We start from the raw sequence: 26,079 nt of genomic DNA, 5'->3' as shown, positions 1-26,079 counted from the left end.
ACCCTACGTAAGCATAAAGTAACCTTTTCAAGGCTGCGTTCACTCATTCGCTTTTGCACGATTACATGCCACGGATCTTGTAACGATATGCGATTCGAGATTGGTTCGGTCTTCGTAGTACACTGCCATGGTAATGCGAAAATATACTATTGTCGCTGGCTTGTCGTAGCTTCATATCCTTGTCTCGCACACCTCCTGATCGCAATTGATTCTCTTTGTCAAATCGTTGGTCTCAGGTCTGGTAAGACTTGTTCGCCTAAAATCAGTACCAAGATATAGCGCGGTTTAAACACTTGTCGATACCGAGTGTTCAGTACTCATGGATCGAGAACAGAGCCGATACTTCGGGGGAGCGCAAGACAAGACCGAGACCCAGTCTGACTCAAAGAATCGAAAGTAGGTTAAAAATCATGTCATTCAGTGCAGGCAAGCACAGCCATGGAGTGCAGACAGATACCGGCAAGTCGGATGCAGTCACAACATCCACGCCACGGATTCCAGGGGACTTCCTCGCCGGGACCGCATCCTCGTATGTTCCATGTAAATTATCAGCAATACTCAGGTCTCGAAACGCCACAAGCCCATGCGTGGATGCCTTTTCAGGACACGCCCATATAAGCCTCGTGCATTCTCATTGGTCCGCTCGCAAAGTCACGTGCATGGTGGGTCTTCTCCTTGGAAATGACTAGATCAGGTGGGTCGCTTGGGTGTCGTTGACCAACCAGCGTCCGATGCGGAAGGGCGCTATGTCGGAAGAGGTAATGTACGAAGGTATGGCCTGTGCGCAAGTATGATAACGGCAATAGAGGATGAAGGGATGATGGCAAGGCAGTGTTTGGGTGGAGTCGATTGTTTTGGAACGGAGGGCTATGCGTCTGTTGTTTAAGTGCTGTTGCCTACTGCTCTGGTTTTGTTCTTTCATTCTCATTCACTCACTCACTCACTTACTCACTGCCAAACGTTGGAACACCCCGAGGTCATACTGGACGGCACTTCATCTGTTCCTTGTCAGCGTCTTTGGAGACACAAATACAGTCATCTAGAGGCACTCTGCGTCCTCGCTCTGTCGTTTCTACTACCTCCGATTGGTCCCTTCACCGTCGTTACACACGTCTTGATCCCATCCGGAGTAACAGATCAAAGCACTACCCAACATCGTATCCACAATCTCATCGAGACCTCGAACAGCTACGTCCAGCTCCATCCAAGCCATGGCATCCTCAGTCACAACAGCAATCGTCCTCTTCACGATCCTCAATACCGCAACCGCCTCTCCCCTCGCGAAGCGCGACGCCGGCTACGCGATCCCGGAGGGCGCCATCATCCTCCTCATCCTGTTCGGCGCGGGGCTACTCGTCTGCATGGGCTACGCCATACACAAGACCTTTGGATTCAGAAGAAACCCTAATGAGTTCAGACACATGAGTGTGGAACAACAAGAGTACATGGCCGAGGTGCGGGTCAGGAACATGCAAGGCTTGATGGCGGAGGGAGCGAAGAGTCAAAGGGGTGGTCCCAGGAGGGGGGAGGTGGTCTATGATTAGATGCGGGGGCTATAAGGTCAGAGAGTTGGAGGCAGGGATGGTGTAAAGATGCGTAAGCATGCATTGGGTATCATATGTTTGGACTGCCTATCTCTCTTCCGCATACACCGGCGGCCTTTCTCCTCTCTCGTACTTCGGCACAGGATCTCTGTCTTCCACATTGCGTTCGTCTTGTACTACGTCTCCGAAGAAGACATCTGCGACGTCAACCCATAGAATCACGCGCTTCATGGCTGTTCTCGGACATCTTTCCACTTTGCCCATTCTGCCTTCGTTCTTGCCGATAGCGCTGTTTACCGCATGGACTAGAACTTCCTTTCTGATCTCTTCATAGTCGTGGAACTCCAAGACGACTTGGTCTGCGTACGTGATGTCGGGGTTCGACCATGATGGGAGAGGTGCATTTGGTGTGTACCTAATGGCGAAGAGATGGCGTGTGTATGTGGTGATGATGGTAGGTGGAGATCCTGGTGATGTATTCTGCCGGATTGGTGTCGCTGTGTATCTAGCTTCTTGTAGTTTGTTAGTACTATTCCTCATGTCATATGACCGTATCGGGGTTTATAGAGCACACTAACCGAATGAAGCCACGCCATCGATGACATCCTGCACCAAATCACCAGCCTTCTTCACTCTGGCATCTTGCGGTCCGAAGCCGCCCTCTCCCATCGATGTTTCGATTTCGATGCCACGGGCTTCTCTTCGCTGCCTTCGTTTCCTGCGGACAGCTTCGGTTGCCCATATCTCCATCAGCTTCGTCCTCCGGCTTCCACCGCGGTCCTTGCGGTTCATATGTTCCACATCCTCGCGGGATCGAATCTCAGCGATGTATGCCGAGTCTGCGGGGTGGTGATCGACACGGTGTCCCCATGCAGCGAAATCACGAGCTATGAAAGGTACAGTCGTCAAGAAAGGGCGAGTATGTTGTGTAGTGTGGATAAGGTAAACCTTTGCGCCTTGAGATACGGTCGACATGTTTGATATGAGTTCGAGATAATGATTGCAATGTCTTTATCGGAAAGACCGTCTTTATAGAAAGCTGGACAATGGATGAAGACTTTGGAAAAGGCCGAAAAAATCTATTTTGTTTCATACCCTCTCACACAGACAGCGTGTTTGACATGAGTACGACACCACTGCAAGCAGTGCGACCGGCATGTCAAGGCGTCATGGTCAGAGCGTTCGGTGAAGTGAGGCGTTTCAGCACAGCGCTGACTTATCTTTGGGCTCTCAAACGGCCATCACGACGTAGCTGAACACGCAACGGTCGCTGCTGGGTGCGCGCGCCACGATAATAGCCCAAATTGGAGGTTGGCTGAGTGCACGATAGCACGTTAACCAAATGTCGGTCTGACATAGCAACAGTGCTGAAATGGCGTGTTGTCTGAGAGGCGAATAGGGGAGGAAGCTGCCCAGCTGCCATGTGTTAGACGTTACTGCGTGCGCTAAACCTTCAGCTTCCTCCAGGGCTGCAGGGTACCCATGGCGCATCTATTCTTCCGCCGACGAATCCGGAGATGGCTCCTCAGCCTCCTTCCCCGCGTCTACCGAATTGAGGTGCGACAACCAGTCAGCCACGATCGTCCTCGTGTCGCGACTAATGCATCTTTCAGCGTGCGTGTAACATAACGATCTTTTCTGGGAGTGCGAAAGTTACCGGTTATGGGACTGCGAAAGTTACCGGTTCTATCATGTTGGCGTGGAATTTGGAATGCCACGCCATTTAGGGCTGTTAGATCATTAGCACTGCACGGACTCGCATGGCATCCTTGACACCTGGGCATCCTCTTGAATCGCTGCATCACATTTCAATTTTGTCAGGGAAGAGGCTGTCACGATAAGGCTGTCATTTTCTGTGTCCGACCTGAATATGGGGCGACCTCAACTCAACAGCACGACAACAGTCGTGTCTAATGCGCAGAAGTTTATTCGCACGCGCCCAATGGTTACTATGTCCAGCGCAGTATTTCGGCACAATTACGCTCTCGTAGATTGACACAACCTGTGATATCCGATGCCTTCACATTGCGCATTATACGTGACCCCTCTTCACAGAGTTCACACATCATGTTTGCTGCAAGCACTTGCCAAAGCTCGCGCTCCTCATGCAGCACGTACCCCAATACCCATGCACACCACCCCTGCAACAATGCTCACCTACATCCACCATCCAGCGGGCCCAGTCGTAATCCGCACAACGCACCCCTCCATCGCGCTCTGTTACCAGAAACGCGGTTGGCTGACTACATCATCGTTTGCCCAAGTCCTACATGACCACCCAGAATGGCAGTCCACACCCGTCTTGTCGTCCACCTCTATTACTCCGACCCCATCTACTGAGCCAAGAGAGAGCATATTCGCACGCATTGCTTCCACAATACTATCCTCACTCAGCGCCACGATAGCCGTAGTACCAAGTTATGCACCCACAGGAGTGCGGGATATTGCGCCTCTATTTGTAGGTGACCTCGAGGTTCGAGATGATGTAGACCGAGAGAAGCGGGAGGAATTTGTCAATAATGGAGCACCGATACACTGGATGACGGCGGTAGAACGAACCTGGTATCGAGACCACGGCTTACCTGTTCCGACAACAGGCTGGCTAAAGTGTAATCGAAGGTGTGAAGCGATTGAGCATAGACTTGAGAGCGGCGAACTCGACATTGATGTTTCACCACCAGGGTACGAGGCAGCCATAAGCATACGCTAGGATGCATGTCGATTGATGACGCAGGATGCTGTGGTTAGAGAACGATGGATACGAATAGTACATGAGCATTCTAATCGTATTGTTGGCACTATGGTATCTCGCGAGCTGGAAACAGCTAAAAGGAAAAGAGCGTTTGGTATCTTTTGGACGTCACCCACACATGCAATAAATCATCCTTTCCTCGTACAAAAGCACGATCCCAATATTACGCCTTGGTATCCGGTCATTTCACCCTTCTCTTTGTACAAATAAACACATTACCCCATGTATATACTTGGCACTCGTGTTCTCGAGCACCTATCTTATGTACTCTTCGCTTCTTCCGGCCATCCTACAGATCCGCGCTCTTGGGATTCACCAGGTAAATGTCAGGTACCTTTGGCACCTGGGGACTCTTTTGTAATGCCAGTTTGATCGCGTCTCTTGTCTTGGCCCCTTCCTTATTGTCCCCGCCGCCGCCAGTCAGTCGCCTCATGCCGCTCCTAAAGCGACTTCGCGTATCGTGAGCGACGGGTTTGATGATGTTCTCCAGACTAAAGGTCCCGGCTTTGTCTGTGCTGTTCGAACGACCAGCCGAGTACTCGTCGTCGGAGAACGGCTCGTTTTGTTCGTCAAGAGTGGTGGACGAGAGTGAAGGTGAAATGCGCTGTGGTTGGTTTGGAGCAGATGGCGACGTCACTGATCGGGCATGTAAATTAGGGCGGGGGTGGCTTGTTGGGGGTAAGGTACTCGAAGAAGAGTTGGCAAAGGAGCTGAAAGCGCCCGGGGTCATGACACCAGGGTCCCTAGCCGGGGAGAGCTTGACATCAGAGATGAACCCCGACTGAAATGATGTAACGGATGCGTTCCGCGTAAGAGATTTGTGCAGGATAGGCGCCGTTTGCTGATCGTATAGATTCTCACGCATATCGTGAGCAAACGATCCATTCGCGTAACGCCCCGAGGATGAGAAGTTTGGTAGGTCTGTCAACGTCTCGGCGTCATCATCATCCTCAAAGAAGTCGTCCAAGCTGTCTAGTTTCATGACCAGTTCACCAATGTGACTGTCGCCCCGAGTATCTTCTGAAGTCATGGTCGCTGTTCGGTGGTAGTCGGATAACGGGCTGAACGGGAATTCTTCTTGGCGGAATTCTACTTTGGGTGTCTCGGTGTCTGGCACATTCATCTCACCGAAATTTCCGCAGGTGTAGAAGACAGCGTGGACGTTGGCCCTCGTCAACTGCGAGTGCAGGGCGGGGATCGGAATTGACCAGCCGCTTTCTTCAGGGATACCGTACAATGACTGCGTTTTCTCGAACTGTTTCTTGTACCCTCTGGTGGAGTGAGAACCTGCCATACTCATTCGAATATGCTGCTTGTCGAACGGCGTAAGAGTACTAGTCATGTTGAGATTGATGACGAAGTCCAGAACCCTCAGAGCTTGAGGGCAATACGCACTCTGTAGTAGTCGTAGAAGAGGCGAGAAAAGATCGGATCCTTTGGAGGCCATCTCCGGCTTGCGCATATCGATCTCGGGTAACAGGACGCAGAGGACTTCCATTGTGTTGATCTTCATCCAATCGATGTTGTTCATCAAGAGACCGAGCAGGAACACGAGGCTGCCGAACTCATGTTCTGGGAAGAACGTTGAGCGGATAGCGGACATTGTCTGCGCGAGAAAATCCTTCTCTTGACGATACCTCTTCATTGCGAAGGCTGTCAACGCTTCGGACAGCGATGTGCATTGGTAGTGCTGATCGGCAACCTTTGCAAGCACTTCGGCGGTGGCTCGAACACTAGAATCTTTTGCTGTAGAGTCGAACGAGCGTAGGAATCTTGGCAGATTCGCGAGGATGGCGTACATTAGTCGGCTATCATCGCCCACGATGCGGCTGGAAGGTAGGACCACCAATCTCTCCAGGATTCGTAAAGATCGGTCCAGACATGTGCTCGACCGGATACCCTTGTACGTCAGTTGAGCAAGGCCTTCGAACTTGCCTTCCCATTTATCCGGGCAACTTTCTTCCAGGATTGCCAGCACCTCTTCGTCGCCCAGATCAAGCTTGTCGAGGAACTTGTCTAGCATCAGCAGGCTCTCCATGAATTCGCCTTCGTGTATGGTATCCAAGCATGCGCAAGTGGTCCAGAACAATTGAGGGTACTGTATGAGGTCGTCCGGTGCTAGTGCTTCTATGATCGTTCGTAACGTCGTAAGTATTTCCATAGAGAATGTCTGTATATCGCTCTCCTCGTCTGATATGGTATTGGAAAGTCTTGCAAGCATGTCGGAAAGCATCTGCTGATCGAGCGAGCTCAAGATGCAGCGAAAGAGCTGGAATGATCGACATGCAATATGTCGGACCGGACACGACGTGGCCCAATTCAGTGCGACTCGCCCCCAAGCTTCTCGAAGCCCAGGGTACGCGAATGAAAAGAATCTCATGACCTCGCCAGCAACATACTCCATCGGCTCGGGAACCTTGAACGTTGAATCTGCAACGTCTTTGCCATTCTTGTCATCGTAACTCCATACCACTTTGGCGTCATGTTGTCGAATACCTTCAATGAAATCTTCGATCGATCTTTTGTTGATGCCTGGCGTATCGTCTTCAATCTTGGAGATGACTAGCTCGTGGATTAGATGCACAAGCATCTCGCGAGACTGGTCCTGAACTACAGAAGTATAGTGATCCCAAAGAACCAAGACCACCTGTAGAAGCAAAGGAATGTGCTCCTTGGCTAGCTCAACTGGAGATACCATAAGATCAACCAACAGGATGAGGCAAACTTGTCCCAGAGCGAAGCCGGACTATGAGAATTAGCGCAGTTCATTCCAAGTTTTACTTTATGCTTACCTGCTTGTTGCTACTTGGTAGGACCTGAGTGAGATCGGCCAAGTATGGTAGATTGACGGCGTCTGGTGGTGGTGGCATAGGCTCGCGCTTTTCGCTTACCATGGACCGCGGGTTGATCTGTAGGAGCAAGAATTCGACCACCTTCAGCCCTGCAGGGGTACTCGATAGATGGACTACGATCTGCTTGGAGTAGTCGACGTAGTTTTGTTCCCGTTTGTCTAGGCAAAGGTTGATGATGAAGTTCAATATTAACTGAACATTTCCACCGTACGGCCCCGTTGCTAGCGCTTGCCAGAGCGCCTGAATCTCATTGTGTAGTACGTTGCCGGCCTTGTAAGTGATTTCAAAGAGGTTGACAAGCAGCATGTAAGAGTTAGCAGTCGGTCCTCCATCCGGATTTACTTGGAGTTCGACGGATTGCACCCAAGGAAGCATAGCGGCAACCATGTTGCGTTTGTGGTCAGGCTTGAGATCTTTGAAGTAGTAGGAAAATTGCGAGAAGACCAGGAAGGCGAGTTCAGCATGCTGCTTAGCGAGCCTCCGTGACGTCTCGAATTGCGCCAGCTTGTAGACAGCAACAGTCTTGTCAGAAATGCTGATATCTAGATCTTGCAACTTCGAGTTCTTGCCCTCGCGAGCTTCAAGCGTTCGGAGCAATCGCGTTGATTTGGTGCGTATCTCGCTATTCTCGTGTCCAAGCGTATAAAGACCAGCGCTGAGTACTTTCCAGAATGGCAACGTATAGTCCTCATGTTGTGTGAGGACTTGTGTGACAACCTCAAAGTAGCTTTCCAACGCTTTGCCAGAAACTGCGAGGTAGCACATTTCGATTGCCTTGTCCAGCAAGTATGGATGCTCGCGGTTGTGCAGTATAAGGTTGGTGAGTGCTCGGCGACCAATCGCGTGTGTCCGATCGCTCGGGGTTTCGAAGATGCTCTGGATCCACGAGAGCATGCGTATAACATCGAACTGAAGCAGAACTTTGCTGTCAGTGGTAATACTCACAGGCCCGCCACACAACGCCGCCATGGCACTCAGCGCTGCGGTTCGAAGATCGCGTTTTTCGATCTCAAGAGCCGCAGTCGCGTTGCCTTTGTTGTTTTTATCTACCTCTCGATCAAGCATGGAACGGCGCATCTGTTCTTCACGCTGGCGGATCTGAGACTGGTTTGCCGCATAGCCGCACCACTCTTCCATCAATGTGAATGCAGCTTTCCGGGCTTGGAAAGGCATCCAATGCAAAGGATCACTGGTTTTGTTGATGCCCTCAAACAAAACCTCCACCAGTCCACAATAGTGCGTACGTAGCTTCTGATAGCGCGCTTCGAGTTGGACCTCCGTATCACTCAGGAATATTCTCAGATCCTTGGTGTAGTTCATGAGATTGTTGATTATCCATTCGTCATTGTGAGCCTCAGGGAGTTTGAGAAATTGCTGAGAGGTCAGTTTGTAGACGTGTGTAATCTCAGTCCGAAGATGGTCAGTTCGATAGTTGATCGGGCGAGGACTGCTGATCGTCCGGTTGTGATTTCCCAAGCGCATCTTCGCCTCCTCGGCGCAAGCAGCCACGATCCCTTGAAGCGATTCGAGCAGTGTACGATAGAGGTTGAGGTTGACGGAACCGAGGCCGATGACCGCAGCATCCCGAATGGCGACATTGTCCACTGACAGGAACGGAAGGACTTTGGAAAACAACTCGGTAGCAGTATGTTGCTTATTCGTGCTTATTTGTGAAGATTTTGAGCTCTTACGCGAGTGATTTCCTTGCGTGGCTGATGTGGCCGTCGGACCGAGACTTGTCAATGTCGTGAAGGCAAATATAAGGTACAACTTCCACTGTTCGATAACGACTTCCGGTGATGTGGAAGCAAGGCGGCCGCTGAGCTTGCTACTCCCGGGCTCGAAGGGTGAATACGGTGTAGAGCGCTGACCCTCGGCTAAGGATGATAGAGTGCGATACATCTGTGCAAGTCTCGCACAGACTATGTCACGAGTGAGAGTCACAGCGAAAGGACAAACCTCAAAGCTGATTCGAACCAGATTCGGGAAGATCTTGAACCAAAGGGTAGCGTCGTACGGCACGTCGCTACCACAAAGCTCAACTAGGGTACTCTGTACATTGCTCTTGCGCATGCCGCGTTGCAATCGACTGCGCTCAGCCAACGACAACTTTTCATCGCTAATGTCGAGGACTCTCTGGGGGCTGCCCTCCATTACCCGGATAACACGTGTATTGGAGCCTCCCAGAGCCGTGTCAAATTCAGTTATGAGGCGCAGCACTGTGACAGCGTACGAGCGGACGCGACGTGAAGGCGAGCATAGGAAGAAGAGACCATGGGACTCAACTTCGTCAACGTGCGCCCACACTGAAGACAGATCAAGAAGAGCCGCGCGATTACCAGAACCGTCATCTGGCGTATCCAATGCTGCTTTGCGTGTCTTGCGCTTGATCTCTTCAATCCATATCTCTAGTAGCTCCACGTAGAGTTTCAAGGTATTCTCGATGTGCCCAGCCCCAAGCATGCCACCATCAGACATAGTGGCATAACGGTCATCGAAATTAAAGATGAACCGTGCAAAGCCAATCGTGACTTGCTGCGCATGTGATTGTCGGGCTATAGATTTGAGTGATTGAGCGGATGACACAGCGATGTTCCCCTGTACGTGGGCTGTTCCGGTGCACAGCAGGTTTACTAGTGAATTGAATGGTATGTGTGGAGACAGACAGCGGGGTAAAGCCTGAACAGCGACATGCAAGAGGTCATAAAACCCTTGCCGCGGATCCGTAGTGGTCATGTAATCTTCACGAGGAGCGAAACTGAAGGCCGCCGCCATAGGCGTCTTTGGTGTTTGCGAAGAGAATTTCTCGTCGAGTACGGCCTGGCCTCCGAATGCGTTGTCGCAGATGATGGTGATCTCCCCCAGGATCTTACAGAAGCGGATATAGTACTCCTTGGCCACTTCGGCGAAACCGGCGAAGTTCACAGGACGCGACAAACGCTCTTCCTTGAGGAGACTTGACTTTATGGGTAGAGGCTGTGAAGGCCGCGGACTAGAAGGAAGAGCCGGGAGCTCGTTCGATACCGCGTTTGGATCGTAGTCGAACGTAAGTGGAAAAGGCGGCTGCTCCGTGTTTTCGAGATCAGCCATGATGGCCAGAAACGAGCGGATACCAATGACCATACGGTCAGGCTCTAGGTTTTCAACGCGCAATTCTCGGCCCGACAGGAACATGTCGGAGTTGAGCAGGGGAAAGATGATGGTCTTGAAGCAAAGGTCTTGGTACTTGTAGCCGATAATGCGTGTCAGTTGTATCAATGGTTCAGCGATGGCTGGTTCAGTTGATAGGTACGATCGCCTTCCGGGCTGGAACACCATTCGTATGATTTCTTCCAACCGGCGAACAGCGACATTTGGTGCCTCGGTTCCCCGCCTGTATATGTAAGTCCACACTAGCCGACAAATGCCTCGAAGGGCGATGGCTCTGGTTGCGCGCTCTTTGAGTCGTGGCTGAGTGGACAAGGCGAGCGCAAGCCATTGGGAGAGAAAGGTTTCGGTCGGAGAAGCACATAGGATGGCGGCCATGAGTGGGAAGGCTTCGTGCCAGTGTTTCGGCTTGCCCAGCAGTATGGCAGCGCGCTGCTTCATCATGTCGATCACAGTCTTCCATCTAGGTGCGTTGAGTTCAATAGTCGCTTTAGAGGTGATACGTAATAAGAGTTCCCTTAGGACTTGGCAGTACGCATATTTGACCGGCTGGCCGTGGGCACTGGTGAAAAGCTTTGCCATGGAAAGCATGAAATCACATGTCCGGTCCCAGGTGTCTTCAGGATAGGACTTCACTTGTAGGTGCCTTAGAGCGCGAATGAGCAAGGCGCCTTTGGCTTCATGGTCTCGGTTGTACTGATTCTTGATGGCCAAGTGACCATCGACGATCTTCAGGTCGGTGATGAACTTGTCTTGCACTTGCTCAAAAATGAGGCCACTCAGCACACCGAGCAGCTGGCTGTAGATGGTCCAATTGGCGAGGTTGAGGGGAGATATGTCCACGAGGTCAGGGTCCACGGTGCTAAGCTGGCCGTAGAAAAGGCCAAGAAGACGGTCGGCCATCTCAAAAGTCAGGTTATGGAGATCGGTTTGGGTCATGATCTCGATCAGGACGCGGCAAAGGATGTAGGTTGAGACGGTTGAGCGCTGTTCGGCTTGCGTGACAGTCTGCTGCAGAGCGACGATGTGGTCGGGGCCAGATGCTACAGAGGCTGCGGATTGATTATCCAGTTGTTGGACCGGTTCAGTATTACGTCGAGATAGCGCAGGATGGAGTTGAAGCCCTGGGTTGGCTTGTCGGGCAGTAAGTAAGTGAGTGCGCTGTTTGGACGCCTCCTCGCTCTTGGCTTTGCGCCATAGCATGATGGTGTCTATGAGCGGCTTTGGCTTATGGCGCGCAATATGGCCCAGGGCCGCGATGAGCTGGTCGAAGGTGGGGTCTACACCAGGTCCACAGACACCCTCTACGCGGGCCTCAGGCTGGCCTCTCTCCGTCATGCACTGGTTGATCTTCTGCTCGGCCTGACTGATGAAGGCGTTGAAGAGGTGGTGCAGGGCATATTCGCCAACCGTCTTGAGTTCGTGGGGATGCGGCGGGTGGCGCGACTGAGAGCGATGGTGGTTGTGGCCCTTTCGCACGGATCTGGCACTCGGCGCCCGCTCAGGCTTGCGGTGAGAAATGCTTCCATCGCTGGACGCTGCCTGGGGCCCCACGCCGGCATAGACGTTCCCCGTGCCTGCGCCTGGCTGCATGCCGTTGGCGGCGAAGGCGTCGGCTATTGATTCCTGCGACATGAGGGCTCCATCGAGGGTTGCCCCGGCGGCGGCGGCGATGATCTGGGGGCTCAGCGGGCTGGTGGCGGGGGAGTTGACGAAGCTGGTGTTGCGCGAGTGCTGGATGCCGTGGACGATGGACGTGTTGCGGTTGTGGGCGTACGAGCCCGAGGGTTTGCGCTCGAGCGTCGTCAGGGTGCGGTCGGGGCTCGAGTTGCTGCTGGCAGCCTTGACGGCCGGAGTTTGGGAGCGCGAGGCAATGGTTCGTGACGAGGCAGTCAGCGCACGCCCGCGGGTCTGGCTGGGCTCACGCGAGGCCGACGAGGGGTGCTCTATATGGTGCGACACATTCCCAGCAGCTGGTCGAGCTTGCAGGAGAGGGAAAGCAGCTGCATTGGGCAAGGCACAGGGGTCAGCACAGTTCTGAGGCAGCGCGGAGAAGCGTCGACGTCAAGATAAGGCTTTGTCGCCATGGCACCTGAAGAGCCGGCACTGTCAAACTCCAGGCCGCGTGGGGAGTGCGTTTCACAGCTGGATGACGACGGGCCTGGGACTAGGGAAAGGCTACTCACACATGCCGCAGGCTTCGCGTGCAGCATTTTCCGTGGCGCGCGGAGAATACTGCAGCCCGTCTTTCAAGGCTCAAGACGTAGAGGGCGCCGTTAAAAGGGTCGCGACGGCTGTCATGGATGTCTCGACGTGGATGAAATGGGTACGTAGAGGTGCCCTGTGCCTGACTAGCCGCCGTCTAGCCTGATTCGAGGCAACGATCATCCATGGCGCCCGGCATCAACACGGCTCTGGAGATCGATCCGAGCCTGGAGATTATTCAGTCCCACGTGGTCTGCCTTTCTGGGAGCTGGGCATGGCAAGCTATCGATAGACCTCGAGAGCCTCATACGTAGGTGAGGGGTTCCTCCCGTGTCAGCATGCCTCCTAGGCAGTCTCTGAGAGGTACCTGATAACGGGCGCTTCTATCCTAGATACCTAGATAGTGCTCAGCTGACCTTGATCGGAAGGAAGAGTATTGGTAACTGCCGTACGCGATGCTTCTCCATCTGTGATTTGTCGTTCACCATGCACATGTCTATTCGTACATGAGAATAGTAGGCTGACTCATTATGACACACGTGCAGTAAGGCTGGAGATGCAAGACTGTAGACGTGGGAGTTGCGACATCTTAAACGCGCAGTGATGACAAGACTTAGATATCTGCATCGGGATAGGCGCCTCTTTACCTCAGTCGATACTGCCACCTGCACTTGCTCTGGCTGCGCATATATGCACTTCCAGGCTTCGCTTAGTCTACGGTCTTGGTGCGTGAAGCATCCATGAGATGATACCAGGAACACCCAGGAAGACTACTGACAGCATTTGAGCACTGGGCAAGACGCCTCGTCATCTTTGCGCAATCATACGCGAAAACTCTCATTTCGAGCGAACCGTGAAATCTATTGTCAGGACGGGAAAGTTTCCCGCCCTGGAGTTGGCCATCACATGCTTACTGTCTCTATCATCGCCTAGCCTTGCACGACTGTCGCGTGCATGCTGCATCTTTCTTACCGCCGGCTTGACGCTGCTCCTCTGTAGATTCGATGCCTCCATCTGCCGTGATTCGCACGAGGTCGTCGTATGTGTGGCCGCAGTGTGCCCCACAAAGGTACCGAAGTGCTGGCGGGGTTCTTGGTAGCCATGGCGGAAAGGCCGCGAGGGTCGGGAAAGTCAGGGTCTCACCTGAGGCCCGCCGTTGTTTCTGAGCTGCCCCAGCGGAATGGCTGCGGAACGCTTCGGCTTCCGATGGGCGCCTGCCAGTCAGTGACGGCACCACTTTTGGCCACTTTACCCGTGTCGAGGAAGCGGTCAGAGATGTGTAGAGTCTAAAGGCGAGATTACCGTTTGGTGTGCTGTCTCAACAGCTTGCTTGCGGCTCCGTGGCCAGATCTTGATAAGATTGAGTTGAGACGCACGGCCACTCGCCAGTCCGACGCTCCGCTGCGAAGCCGCATACAAATATTACCGTGTCGTTTCCAATCCCCTTCCGGACGGCAACCTTCTACTGTGTCCATGTCAGCCAGCCCCTCATTCTCCCGCCGACTCTGCTAACGCCCCTCTCAGCACCATGGCACAACTCGACACCTTGGACCTTATCGTGCTGGCCGCCCTCCTGGTCGGCACAGTAGCCTACTTCACCAAAGGCACCTACTGGGGCGTCTATGGAGACCCCTACGGCAGCTCCATGGCCACGGCCAATGGCGCTGCAAAGGCTGGCAAGTCGCGCAACATAATAGAGAAGATGGACGAGACGGACAAGAACTGCGTCGTCTTCTACGGTAGCCAGACGGGCACGGCAGAGGACTATGCCTCCCGCATATCCAAGGAGGGCCATTCGCGATTCGGCCTCAAGACCATGGTGGCAGATCTGGAGGAGTACGATTTCGAAAACCTCGACACCTTCCCCGAAGACAAGCTCGCCGTATTCGTACTAGCCACCTACGGCGAGGGCGAGCCCACCGATAACGCCGTCGAGTTCTACGAGTTTATCGGCTCTGAAGATGTCAGCTTCTCCGAGGGTGGCAGCATCGACGACAAGCCGCTCAACAAGCTCAACTACGTCGCATTCGGTCTCGGTAACAACACATACGAACACTACAACTCCATGGTCCGCAACGTCGACAAGTACTTGACGAGGCTCGGTGCCACCAGACTGGGTGCTGCTGGCGAGGGCGACGATGGCGCTGGCACCATGGAAGAGGACTTCCTCGCCTGGAAGGAGCCCATGTGGACTGCTGTTGCCGAGAAGATGGGTCTGGAGGAGCGCGAAGCCATGTACGAGCCCGTTTTCGAAGTCAATGAGAAGCCAGAGCTATCTCCCGAAGACGACACCGTTTACCTCGGCGAGCCCAACAAGAACCACCTTGAGGGCAACCAAAAGGGACCTTTCAACGCCAACAACCCCTTCATTGCCCCCATCGTCGAATCCGCCGAACTCTTCAACTCCGCCAACCGAAACTGCCTACACATGGAAATCAGCATCGCTGGATCCAATCTGTCATACACCACCGGTGATCACATCGCCATCTGGCCCAACAACGCCGGCAGGGAAGTCGACAGGCTGTTCAAGGTTCTCGGCAAGGAAGACAAGCGCCACACGGTTATTTCAGTCCGAGGTCTCGACCCCACCGCCAAAGTTCCATTCCCGTCGCCAACCACGTACGATGCCGCCGTCCGCTTCCACATTGAGATCAACGCCGCCGTGTCGCGTCAACTTGTCTCTGTCATTGCACAGTTTGCGCCAAACGACGACATCAAGGCTGAGATCGTGAAACTCGGTAGCGACAAGGACTACTTCAGGGAGCAGGTCACCGACCGCAACCTCAATCTGGGCCAGCTTCTCGAGATCACTGGAAAGGGCGCGACATGGGACAAGATCCCATTCTCGTTCCTGTTCGAAACCATGGTCAAGATCCAACCTCGTTACTACTCCATCTCCTCGTCGTCTCTAGTACAGAAAGACAAGATCTCCATCACTGCTATTGTCGAGTCTATCGAGAAGCCCGGCGCACCATACGCCTTGAAGGGCGTCACTACCAACTACCTCTTGGCCTTGAAGCAGAAGCAACACGGCGACCCCAACCCGGATCCCCACGGCCTGAACTACACCATCACCGGCCCTCGCAACAAGTACGACGGTATTCACGTCCCGGTTCACGTCCGCCACTCCAACTTCAAGCTTCCTTCAGACCCTTCCAAGCCTATCATCATGGTCGGACCCGGTACTGGTGTCGCACCCTTCCGTGGTTTCGTTCAAGAAAGAGCTGCACAGGCAAAGGCTGGTCAGAACGTCGGAAAGACCATTCTGTTCTTCGGGTGCCGAAAGCAATCAGAGGACTTCATGTATGCCGATGAATGGAAGGTAAGTCTCATGATGCCATGTCAACCACTCATTCCGGGCTAACACAATCTGTAGCAATACCAAGCAGACATGGGCGACAAGTTCGAGATGCACACTGCTTTCTCGCGAGACGGTCCTAAGAAGGTCTATGTACAGAACAAACTTGAAGAGGCCGGCGAAGAAGTCAACAAGCTGCTCGAGCAGAAGGCCTACTTCTACGTCTGCGGTGACGCCGCGCATATGGCCCGCGAGGTGAATACGCTTCTCGGCAAAATCATCTCTAAGTACAGGAACGTGCCAGAGACAAAGGGTGAGGAGATTGTCAAGGCCATGAGGGCGTCGAATCAGTATCAAGAAGACGTCTGGTCATGATACGTCAAGGATTGGGGAGCTTGTTTTAGAAAGAGCTTTTTGAGCATGCATTTTCATGGTAGAATGGTGTGAGCGATGGCGTTTGATCTGACGAAAACATTTCGCATTGGAGTATATTGGCTCTGAATCTGAAGCCTGGATGGACATGTACAGTTATGTGACCACCACCATTTTACATAGTCTGCAGTGTGGACCAGCTCATTTGATCAATCATAAATATCAAACTATTCTGCTTCACCTCCCACTCAGCTGACTGTGACATGTATCAGAAAGATGTTGAGCGACCGCAGCCTAATGCTGTGGTGCGCTGCTGTGGTAGGCAAAACGTGCGCTAGTTCACACGGGCAGGGTCCGGCCATGATTGGTCGATGCACGTGCGCGCGCGGTGCCTGCCGCGGGGATGGCTCCCATAAACCTCGTCTATAAGCATCAACGCCTCGCATGCATACACACTGCTTCAAAATAGTTTCGTCATCTGCCGTTCCCGCCCATCAACTGCGCCGCGATAATCAATGAAGAGTCTTCTCCATCACAAGCTCGAGTTGCGGCCCCCAATGTCTAGGACGCCTACTCGGATCATTGCGTGGCAAGCCTTCATTGCTCAGAGGTGCAGGCACGTCTCGTTATAATAGACACTGCCGTCATGCGTACGATAAAGGTTTGCACAGCAGTTCCGGCTAAGTATCATCTTCTGGATTTACCTGGTCGCGCGTCGCATGCTGAAAACCTTCATGGCAGGATGACCACAGCCAGTCACTCACCGCTACAACCTCAGCATGCGGGGCATCCGCTCGAACCCTTGAGGAAAACGCAGTGTCGCGAGATGCAGCAGATCCTGGGGAGTCTTATACGAAGCTGCGTTCTTCCTCATCTGCTCTTTGTGTCACCCCGCGGATGCTTGTAACGAAAGCCGATCCGCCCCGTTTCTTCCTCTCTGCGATGACGGTAGCGAGAGAATCCGGAATCCAGGTCCGAGGTTGAGCTGGGTAACGTTGGAGGAATCGCAACGAAGCATCTCTCAGGCTGCCCAGTACAGAATGACAGAATTTGGTGTGAGATGCAGCCCTGGGGGGAGAGAGGTGCATATTTGCCCGGCGTACGGCATGCACGACTCCTGAAATGACCTTACAGGCAGGCATGCTGAGCGGGATCGGCCAGCCATCGCATAGTAGGGCACCACCGAACATGGACCCTGGACGCATCATCCACCTGGTAATTCTAGGCACTGGCGGATGTTCTCTCACCGTGTCGGCACTGCCACGAGACCAACAACAGCCGCTTCAAGAGCCGGACAACCGATCGGATAGCTGCTTCGCAACAAATGCGACACGGTAACAAGTGCGCTTGCGCCTACGCACCACGCGAGGAAGCGGGCAAACCTCCATTCGTGAAGTTCGTATCACCCACACGCCATTTGGTCCTGTGCCTGGCACCTGAGGAGTGGAGTTCAAACATGATGCCGGCTGGAATTGTCTCTCTCACTAGACTTGGAATCACCGGCTGGCTCAATTTCTATGTGTACCTCGCTTTTGAATTTGAGTATCTTCAGAGGGACGCCTTGCACACGATTTGCTCCCGATGCGCTTTTGCTTGTATGAGAGTGACGTTGCTCATATTACTGGGAAAGGTGGGCCAGGCCACAGGCTTCGGACTTGCCCCTTGCGTCTGCATTACCGCTGCAGATGGTCAAATATCGTTTACCCTGGTGATCTCGCCAAAGAAGGTGCAGTCCCCCCAGTTGAGATACCAAAGACGTCTCGCATGAAGGCGCACTCCCAACGGTATTCGAGCATCGCGCATCCATCTCAAAACCGTGATCTACAGAGTTACAACCGGCAATGGCTGCACTGCGCCGGCTCGTCGCGCAGGTTACAGGTGTGCAACAGCGCGCCGCTCCGTCAGGTTACGAAAGGTCTTTTCTGGCATGGTGGAAGTCTGCCTGCAAAGCGCTGTAAGAGCATCCCCCTGTCTGTGTAGCCCTACTAATCGCAAAGCAGACCAGACAGTATTCAATCAAGACCTGCGCATGTCTCGAGTTGGGTCGTTGCGTGTGCCCAGTTGAAGTGTGGAGGTGAGGAAACGACAGGTCGAGTCCCCATGACAGAAGCGTGCGCGCCAGAATCATCGCAACTGCCCCGGTTGGAACGTTCACATAGCAACAGACAATGACGTCTGTCGTCCAACGTCATTCCAAGATACTGCTAAGCCTTGCTGCAAGGGCGATATAACTGCATTGGCCGTTGTCACGGTGAAAAGTTGGCTGCAGCAAGTGGCAGCTAGACTCCACACGAACGCCTCGTCATTTGTATGCTACACACGCTGCTCCGAGAAAGGTATGGCTGCATCTTGAGGAGGCGCGACGAGTACACCACTTGATGCAGGATGTTATGCTTGCAGCGTTCGCCATACCGTACTCTCGGTGCATCCTTCAGCATGTGCGTCCTTGCTTGCAATCGATGTATAAGTGCAGTGCTCTTCCCATCACGGCGACGGGGATAACCCAAAGCCCCGTAGCTTCACCCGCCTGCCTGGTCTGACATCACTATTCCAACAGCTTTTTCATCATATTACTAGGCAATTTCCAGATAAAGAAGCGACGGTATCCAAAGTGCAAGAGTTTGGGTGGCGCTGTGTTGTAGTGCGTCTGTTCCTCCTCGAGGCGGAGTCATTGGGAAGGTGAGCCTCTCTGTTCGCCGTCATGGTTCTTCTTCGCGACTTCCCTCTGTCAGATTGGGGCTTCCTTTCTCACGTCGCTTGTGGGTTTCCACCGACGTCCCATCGCGAGTGCTCTTTCCCCAAGCTGCTACGCCCAGACGCCATCTTCGGGTACAACAGCTTGCCTCATTCCCCCATTCCTCCCCTTCTCTTCTTCACTCTTCTTCACTTTTCTCACCAATACGCATCAGTGGCCACATTCTTTGTAGCTTTTCCCAGGTCAGTCATCCGTCCCGACGCCGTCATCACTGTTGTGCAGCACACCGATACTGACGCCTCGGCAGCTTTGGAGTCACTACCAGTCCCGCACATTGCGAAAGTTTGATATCTACGACCCAGTAAGTCCCTTTCATCATCCCATCTTTCTCTCTCCACTCCCCGCCCGGATACCGCCGCATCCAATGAGCTCCTCCCCCGCAATCGCTTGCGAGGTCTGCTTTCGTCACACTCATCGATCACCGAGCAAATTTGCTAGGCCGTACCCCAGCCTCCTCTAATGACAAAAGTTAATATTCTGAGCAGAGCAACGTTCCTCTTTGCATCTCAGTCTGTCGTCGCGTCCGTTGTTGAGACCCTTCGCCGCAACCCTCCTCAGGCTCGTAGCTTTCGGTCTGCGTACTCTTGCTCGCGACTTCAAGCTTCGGTCCCGGATACCTTGCCGATCTTTTCACTCGTCTTTCATCAGTGTCACTTCGAAGCTCACTGCAATGGCTACCAACGGTCGTCAGCAAAACTACGCGGCCCCCAACGCGGGCTACAAGGGACAACACATGCTCAACAACTACAACCAGCACGGCCAAGGTCATGGGTCCGCCCAATACCTCCCCCGAGGTCTGCCCATGTCCCCCCACGGTGATAATGGTATGCAAGGTCTGACGGGCAATATGGCAGCTCTCAACATGCACGCCTCGTATGGTTCGTCCGCTACCTCCAAGTCTGCGAGCTCCGCTCTGTCAGGTGGCTCCTCCGACTACGGCAACATCCCTCTCTCCAACGGTCAAGGACTTTGGGTTCCCAACCAGCAGGTCCTTGGATCTATGTACCAGATGATGCCTGGTGCCCAGCAACAGACTGCCATGGCGGCTTCCCCCAACATGTACAACCACACCGGTGCATACGTCCAACAGGCAGCTTACCAATACGGCCAAGCTGTCATCGACAACAACGCTATGCCACCAGCATGGGCTGCTCGCATGTCCTCTTCCGAGATGCCATCTCTCATGACGCCACGCCGGGACTCCATCTCCTCCAACGAGAACGACAACCCAGGCACGCCTTACGGCAGTGGTGGTATGTACCATCGTTACGGCAACAACACCGCCATCATGGACCGTTCGCCAAACGCCCTCTACTCCAGCAGTGCTACCCCTTCGCCTTCCCAGTTGGCCCATCCCTACCAGGTCATGGCGCCCATCCCGAAGCAGCAGACCATGCCCACGTTGCCTCCCAATCTACTGGCGTTAGTGCACCAGGAGCCCCCCATTCCCCGGGCTATTCCCGCTCCTAGCTCCCCGCACAAGCCACTCGACCGTAGCCTGGAGAACAAGACTGGCGAGACCAACGTTTACATTAGAGGTCTGCTTCCCGAGACCACAGATGAGATGCTTCACCTGTGGGGCAAGCGTTTTGGAGACATCCAGAGCTCAAAGTCCATCATCGACCTGAAGACCAACCTGTGCAAGGGGTAAGCGCTTCACTACCCATCACAACGCTTCAATTACTGACTATGCTTCGCAGTTTCGGCTTCATCAAGTACCACAACTTTGAAGACGCTGAAGACTGCATCCGTGGCTTCCACTACCTCGGATATGAGGTCAGCTTTGCTCGGGTACGTTGCAGCCACTCTGACGCACGATGGCCTGTACTGACTCTTCCCAGGAATCCTTCTACTCAAAGCTCAAGAAGTTCGCCGACGAGTGCAACACCAATCTTTACGTATCCAACATTCCAAAGAACATGAACGAGCATGTATGTTACTTCGCCCCAACCCTGATAACAAGTCACTTACAACATACAGGAACTCGCCTCCATCTTCGCTCCTCACAAGGTCTGCTCGAGCAGGATCCTTCGTGACTCTTCTGGTACTGGTCGGGGTGTCGGCTTCGCTCGGTAAGTCATCTTGGTGTTGCCATTTTGATCGTTGCTGACCATCTCTAGCTTCGAGTCCCGCGACATCTGCGACGAGGTCATCAAGGAGTTCAACAACACCCCTGTATCCAAGCCCGGCGGCGAAGAGCATCTCATCCAGATCCGCTTTTCCGATACTCACGAGCAGAAGATGCTCAAGCAGCAGACCGCAGCTGGCCGTGTCTTCCGTGCTGCGGAGTACGAGGTCGGTGTTGCTCAGGCTAGGGCGCTAGGCACGCCTGACCGATACCTCTCCGTCTCCCCGATACCTGCGGGCCACGCCAACGAGTTCGAGATGTTCATGCGCGGCCAGCGCCAGCCATGGTCACCGCCAGTGCCATCCACCCTCGGCCCTGCCCGTTCATACTATATGCCGCAGGGTGGACCTATCAAGAGCGAGGACGGCGTTTCTGAGAACGGCCTTGACGTCAAGACCAACCCCGCCACTCCCGTCAAAGCTGATGACAAGTCTACTTCACCCAGCCGCAACGACTAAGCGTGTACCGCCCTTTCCACGTCGACCTTCGATCTACTCGTCGTGCACGCACTATTCTTCATGATCGCTTCTTCAACATCCTCCAGCCACATCTTCTTGGAGACTTCTTTTGGCACCGATCATATACTTTACGAAGGCCGCACTATATCAACACGCTACAGCACGATACTCTTGTCGTTCTTTCCTGCCGCTCGCTCTGACCTCCATGTCTTTGGGCCCTAATACTTTGTTCTTGGCGCCAACACCCTGAACATATCCTTCCCATCGACACTCCAGTCTCGCGTTTTCCTTTCGATCGATATACTTGGGCGGCTTCTTTCACATTTTAGAAGTATCTGTTAGCATCTGGGCAAGCCAGCGAACCAAAAGGATCTTAGGGGGTTATTCAATGTATTTCTTTCTCATCGATGGCAAGGGCAGGTTTCAGCAGTGGTGGCTAGGTCTATGGTCGGATTTGTCGTAGTTTCGATAGTTCGTCGTATAATAGATCTTCTTCCGGCTCACCTTCGTGCTCATATCTACTCCTCTGCTGTTTATGCAATGCTTGCCTCTCAATCTGGTTGTCTTGGTACATCTTCAAAGTAAAGAAGGTAACGAGTCTGACTCTGTGTTACACCCTGTCTAATCGCCCAGTCGATCAAAGAAGATTATTGACAGAGTACCTAGTCCAGTGGTAAGACGTCCGCACAAGATCTTGCCAGGCTTCTTAGTACTTGACCGTACTGCTTTGTGGAAGATTTCCTACCGCTCAGACCGGGCGCTGTGTCTGCAGCAGGCTAGGCGCCTTGATTGCGGAAGACGTGTGTTCGATCCGCACGGTGCTTGTCGATTTTTTATCTTCTTTTTAGACTCGCGGTTACGCGATCAAGTAGAAGAGGTAAGTATAGGAGCGTACTTTGTGAGATTCGGATTGGTGTACAGGATGAGATGCAGTAGCGTGAGAACAGAAATAGCAGTAGTAGTGATTGTGGCCACGCCGTGCTTGCGATAGAACGAGGATAGTGTCAATAGATGTGCTATGCGCAAAGGATGCCGCGTTTCACAGCTGGAAAGTCATTACGATGTAACGTTGAAGGGCGCGAAGCGTCATACGTCTGACTTTAAGCCCAATTAAGGGTAGGATAAAAGATTGCGTGCGTTCCGACTCCATCACTACTGCACACACACACCCGGGATTGCTGGAACCAAACTTTGTATGAATGATTTCATTTCAGTTCATTGCTCTTGCACATCTATATATACAACGGTGTGCCCTTTGGACTCCTCGTCCTATCAGAACAAGGGTCGAGGCAGTGACCGTAATGCTATTAGAATGCCAAAATCCTTGGTGCAGGCCCTCCCTATGCTCTGCGGGGTGTCGCTGACGACGCTTCTTTCTTTCCACCTTTTACTGCAATCGTTCAGTCCTCCCACTCTGGGTTCTGCATGTAATGTTAGTACGGCACGCTCGGAGTCAGGTCACATTGGGATATCATACCTTTCGCAAGATGACCACACCCTCCAACACATTGGTCAGGCTGAGGTACTTCTCGTCTTCCAGCTCCGCTCGCTCGCCGTGCGCCAGCAGCACCGGCGTGCTCTGTGTTTGCCATCCAGTAATGGTCTTCGGCCGACCGGCTTGGCCAACAATGTCTACTGCTTGACCAACACGGACGTTGACGGTCAGCGGCTTGAGGTCCTCATCGAGTGTGATGAGGAAGCGCGGCGATATGGCGGTAGCGAGGTAGTAGAGTAGGTAGTGTGAGTCTCCAGCCACAAATGACTTGGCGTCGATGAGAGAAACAAGTACGGTGAGAAGACCCGACGCTGCCACACGGGACAAGACCTGACGGTCAGTGTGGAATGGGTTGAAAGACAGCGTGCCCTTGCCTGCGTGCAGCAGACCTTGAGCTATGCGAACCATGAAAAGAGCGTTGGGATCACGGTGGTAGTAGCTAGCCAATTGCCGGAGAAGTTGTGCAAGACGGGCGTTGTTGGTACCAGCACCGCAAAGGCCCATGGCGAAGATGGCGTTGATGGCAACATCGTTGTCGTTGTCGTGAGAGTAACGAGAAAGAGTGTCGTAGACCTTCATCTGAGGGTTGCTAGGGCTGATGAGACCTAGAGCGAGCGGCACAGCCTTGCGGATGTTAGCCTCGCCGTAGTGCATCAGGTGGCCGAGAGTGCGGAGGATCATCTCTTGGCCGACGTCTTCGCCCATGGCGACTAATGATAGACCGATGACAGCGTAGGACTGGAGTAGCTCATCACCCTTCTTTTCCTCGTTCTCATCCTCGATGTGCTCATTGCAGATGTGGAGCAACTGCTGGATCTTCAGGACAGCACCGGTACCTGCCCATGCGCATACCTCGGTGAGCACAGAGGCAGACTTGGCCATGGGGTGATCAAGCGCCTTCAAGGTCTCCAGAATGACATCGACCTCTTCTTGCTGACCGAAGAAGAGTAGCGCAAGACCAAGAGCCATGAATCGGGTCCACTTGTCCTTGAGCTGCTTCGTCCGGTCCTCGTCCAAGAGCGTGTTCATCAGGGCATCAGTGACATCTCCGTTGGCCGAACCAACAAAGATCATACCAAGCGACAGCGCCGCCATGGCAGAAAGCTGCATGTCGAGGCTGGTGTCGCTGACAATCGGCAGCAAAACGTCCAAAAGGTCTTCCTTATTAGACCCCGCGTAAGCAAGACCGAGACCCATGATAGAAGCCAAACGGATGTTCTTGTTCTTGGAATTGATGTTGTCCTCGTCACCCAACAGAGCCATGGCAGGGTCTGAGTCCATGCGCACGCCCGAGTTGAAGATACCGGTAGCAAGCATAGCGCCGGCCTTGACCATATCATCTTCGACGTGTGTGAAGGGGTCGACCTTATCGAGACCCTCTTCTACGTCCCAGAGCATGAGCATACCCAGAGACGCCGTCGTTGACAGCATGCCCTCCTCCTTGGTCTTCCACACCCAGCTCTGCTTTGTGTTCTCGTTAAGCATGAGCTTATCATTGGCGTAACCGGCATTGACAAAGGCGTTGACGAAGGCTGAAGCAAGGTTGTGTCTCGCAGAATCGGTATTGGTGAGGCCGGCCGTCCTGCTGCTCTCCAGATGTGTCTTGTAGATGTCGTCAGGGGTCTTGGGGTCGAGAATGTTAAGCTCCTTGCCCAGCGCCTTGAAGTGGTCGGGTAGTCGCGTGTTGTTGATGCACTCCTGGAGCTCGGCATCGTCGTCTTCGGAGACGTCGAGCCATATCCGTTGTCGGCCACATAGGTAGGCCATTTGTCTCCGGATCGACTTGTCCTTGGTGGCGTTGAACGCTTCAATGATGAGATCGGTCTCGTGTAATCGTATCGCGATGACGATTGCCTGTGTGTACTGCTTGTATTTGGCGTAGATTCGGTACGTGGTACGGAGGAACTTGTCGTTGTCTGGGTAGGTGAGTAGGGGCACGTTGCTGCTGGTGTTAGTGTCGGTGCTGCAGGCAAAATGCGGGCATATCCTACCTGACCATGTATAGAGCCACCCTCGAGTATGTGTTCTCGTCAATGTACTGCTCAATCTGATCAATCATCTCCAGCTCAGACAGGATATCAACGGCATCAGCCTCTGCGTTGTGCTTGAGGAAGAAGGGGACGAGGTTCGAGGCGAGGTCGGTGACGTCGTCGGTGGATTTCTCGTCGTTCAGGCGGTTCTGGTATTCTGTGCCGATCTCAAGCGCAAGGTGGCGCATGTACTCATGGCCCCATGAGCCGAGATCTGTGGAGGGGGCCTCGAGGCGGTATTTGAGGCAGTCTAGGCGGTCCTCATCCGAATACGTCATTCCCAGGACAGACATCATGTCGGCGAGTGAGCGCTGTGCTTGTTAGCATGGTGGCGTATATAGAGTGTGGGCGTGTCTGCGCACCTTGTTCTCGCCTGCTGGCCATGATGCGTAGGCCTTCTCGAGGTTCTCGTAGTGTGGTCGGAGGAACTTGAGCGGCTTGGGCACGGCCGTCATGGAGCTCGTCGATGTCTTGATGAACTCCTTGATCTGTTCGAGCGCGGGCTTGTAGAGGCTGGTGTCGGAACCCTAGTAAACACATGAGGTCAGCGCATGTTGCGGGGACCAGCCATGGCCGCAGCAGCTTACCAGTATCCGCTCAGCCAGCATGTCAAGGTCGCTCTTCAGCTGTTGGTCTTCCTCGCTGAGCTCCTCTGTGGTTTGTCATCAGTGCAAGTCCATGACGATAGCCATCGGCGCTGTGCCGGGGACCAGACATACCGCCAGTTGTCGCAACGCCGCCCTTCTTGTCCTCAAGATCTGGCTTTGCGTCCTTGCTCTTGTCCGCGTCGTTGCTCACGGGCGCCTTGCCCTTGCCCTTGTCGGCGGCCGTGGGCTTCTTCTCGTCGTCCTTCGCCATGTTGATGATGTGTAGCTAGGGCAAGCGGCGAAGTGTGTCTATGTGTCGGGACGAAGCGGCGTCGATAGCGACGGTGGAAGGAGATTCAGGGTGCTGAGAGATGCAGATGCGGCGCTCAAATGGGTCGGAAGAGCGAGAGGCAAGTCGAGTGGGGAGTGGTAATAGGTTGATGTCGATGAGGCAGC

General features: G+C 53.5%; 6 protein-coding genes across 6 annotated transcripts; 2 read left to right on the top strand and 4 right to left on the bottom strand.

The window, feature by feature from the left end:
• Positions 1-1,631: 1,631 nt before the first annotated feature.
• On the bottom strand, positions 1,632-2,519 carry J4E84_005303 (uncharacterized protein; the record flags this gene model as incomplete). The annotated part of the gene is made up of 2 exons (XM_049387900.1): positions 1,632-1,903; positions 2,123-2,519. The coding sequence occupies 2 exons, from the start codon at positions 2,517-2,519 to the stop codon at positions 1,632-1,634; spliced, it is 669 nt and encodes a 222-aa protein (XP_049244140.1).
• Positions 2,520-4,585: 2,066 nt separating this feature from the next.
• Positions 4,586-6,886, bottom strand: J4E84_005302 (uncharacterized protein; the record flags this gene model as incomplete). Its single annotated transcript, XM_049387899.1, is given in 2 exon segments — positions 4,586-6,862; positions 6,881-6,886. 2 exon segments carry the CDS (start codon positions 6,884-6,886, stop codon positions 4,586-4,588), a joined length of 2,283 nt encoding a protein of 760 aa, XP_049244139.1.
• A 187-nt stretch (positions 6,887-7,073) lies between these two features.
• J4E84_005301 (uncharacterized protein) lies at positions 7,074-12,485 on the bottom strand (the record flags this gene model as incomplete). The annotated part of the gene is made up of 2 exons (XM_049387898.1): positions 7,074-12,298; positions 12,482-12,485. The coding sequence occupies 2 exons, from the start codon at positions 12,483-12,485 to the stop codon at positions 7,074-7,076; spliced, it is 5,229 nt and encodes a 1,742-aa protein (XP_049244138.1).
• A 1,543-nt stretch (positions 12,486-14,028) lies between these two features.
• J4E84_005300 (uncharacterized protein) lies at positions 14,029-16,173 on the top strand (the record flags this gene model as incomplete). The annotated part of the gene is made up of 2 exons (XM_049387897.1): positions 14,029-15,822; positions 15,877-16,173. The coding sequence occupies 2 exons, from the start codon at positions 14,029-14,031 to the stop codon at positions 16,171-16,173; spliced, it is 2,091 nt and encodes a 696-aa protein (XP_049244137.1).
• A 3,422-nt stretch (positions 16,174-19,595) lies between these two features.
• J4E84_005299 (uncharacterized protein) lies at positions 19,596-21,511 on the top strand (the record flags this gene model as incomplete). Its single annotated transcript, XM_049387896.1, has 5 exons — positions 19,596-20,572; positions 20,626-20,716; positions 20,767-20,856; positions 20,906-20,997; positions 21,046-21,511. The coding sequence occupies 5 exons, from the start codon at positions 19,596-19,598 to the stop codon at positions 21,509-21,511; spliced, it is 1,716 nt and encodes a 571-aa protein (XP_049244136.1).
• A 1,400-nt stretch (positions 21,512-22,911) lies between these two features.
• RPN1 (proteasome regulatory particle base subunit) lies at positions 22,912-25,894 on the bottom strand (the record flags this gene model as incomplete). The annotated part of the gene is made up of 6 exons (XM_049387895.1): positions 22,912-22,932; positions 22,989-24,948; positions 24,998-25,347; positions 25,399-25,563; positions 25,624-25,688; positions 25,756-25,894. 6 exons carry the CDS (start codon positions 25,892-25,894, stop codon positions 22,912-22,914), a joined length of 2,700 nt encoding a protein of 899 aa, XP_049244135.1.
• Between the last annotated feature and the right edge of the window lie 185 nt (positions 25,895-26,079).

This window comes from Alternaria hordeiaustralica (assembly GCF_023758085.1).
Source record: "Alternaria hordeiaustralica strain BMP 2776 chromosome Unknown scaffold_9, whole genome shotgun sequence".
NCBI lineage: Eukaryota > Fungi > Ascomycota > Dothideomycetes > Pleosporales > Pleosporaceae > Alternaria > Alternaria hordeiaustralica.
The sequence above is the reverse complement of the archived record's forward strand: the minus strand, read 5'-3'. Positions and strand labels throughout refer to the sequence as shown.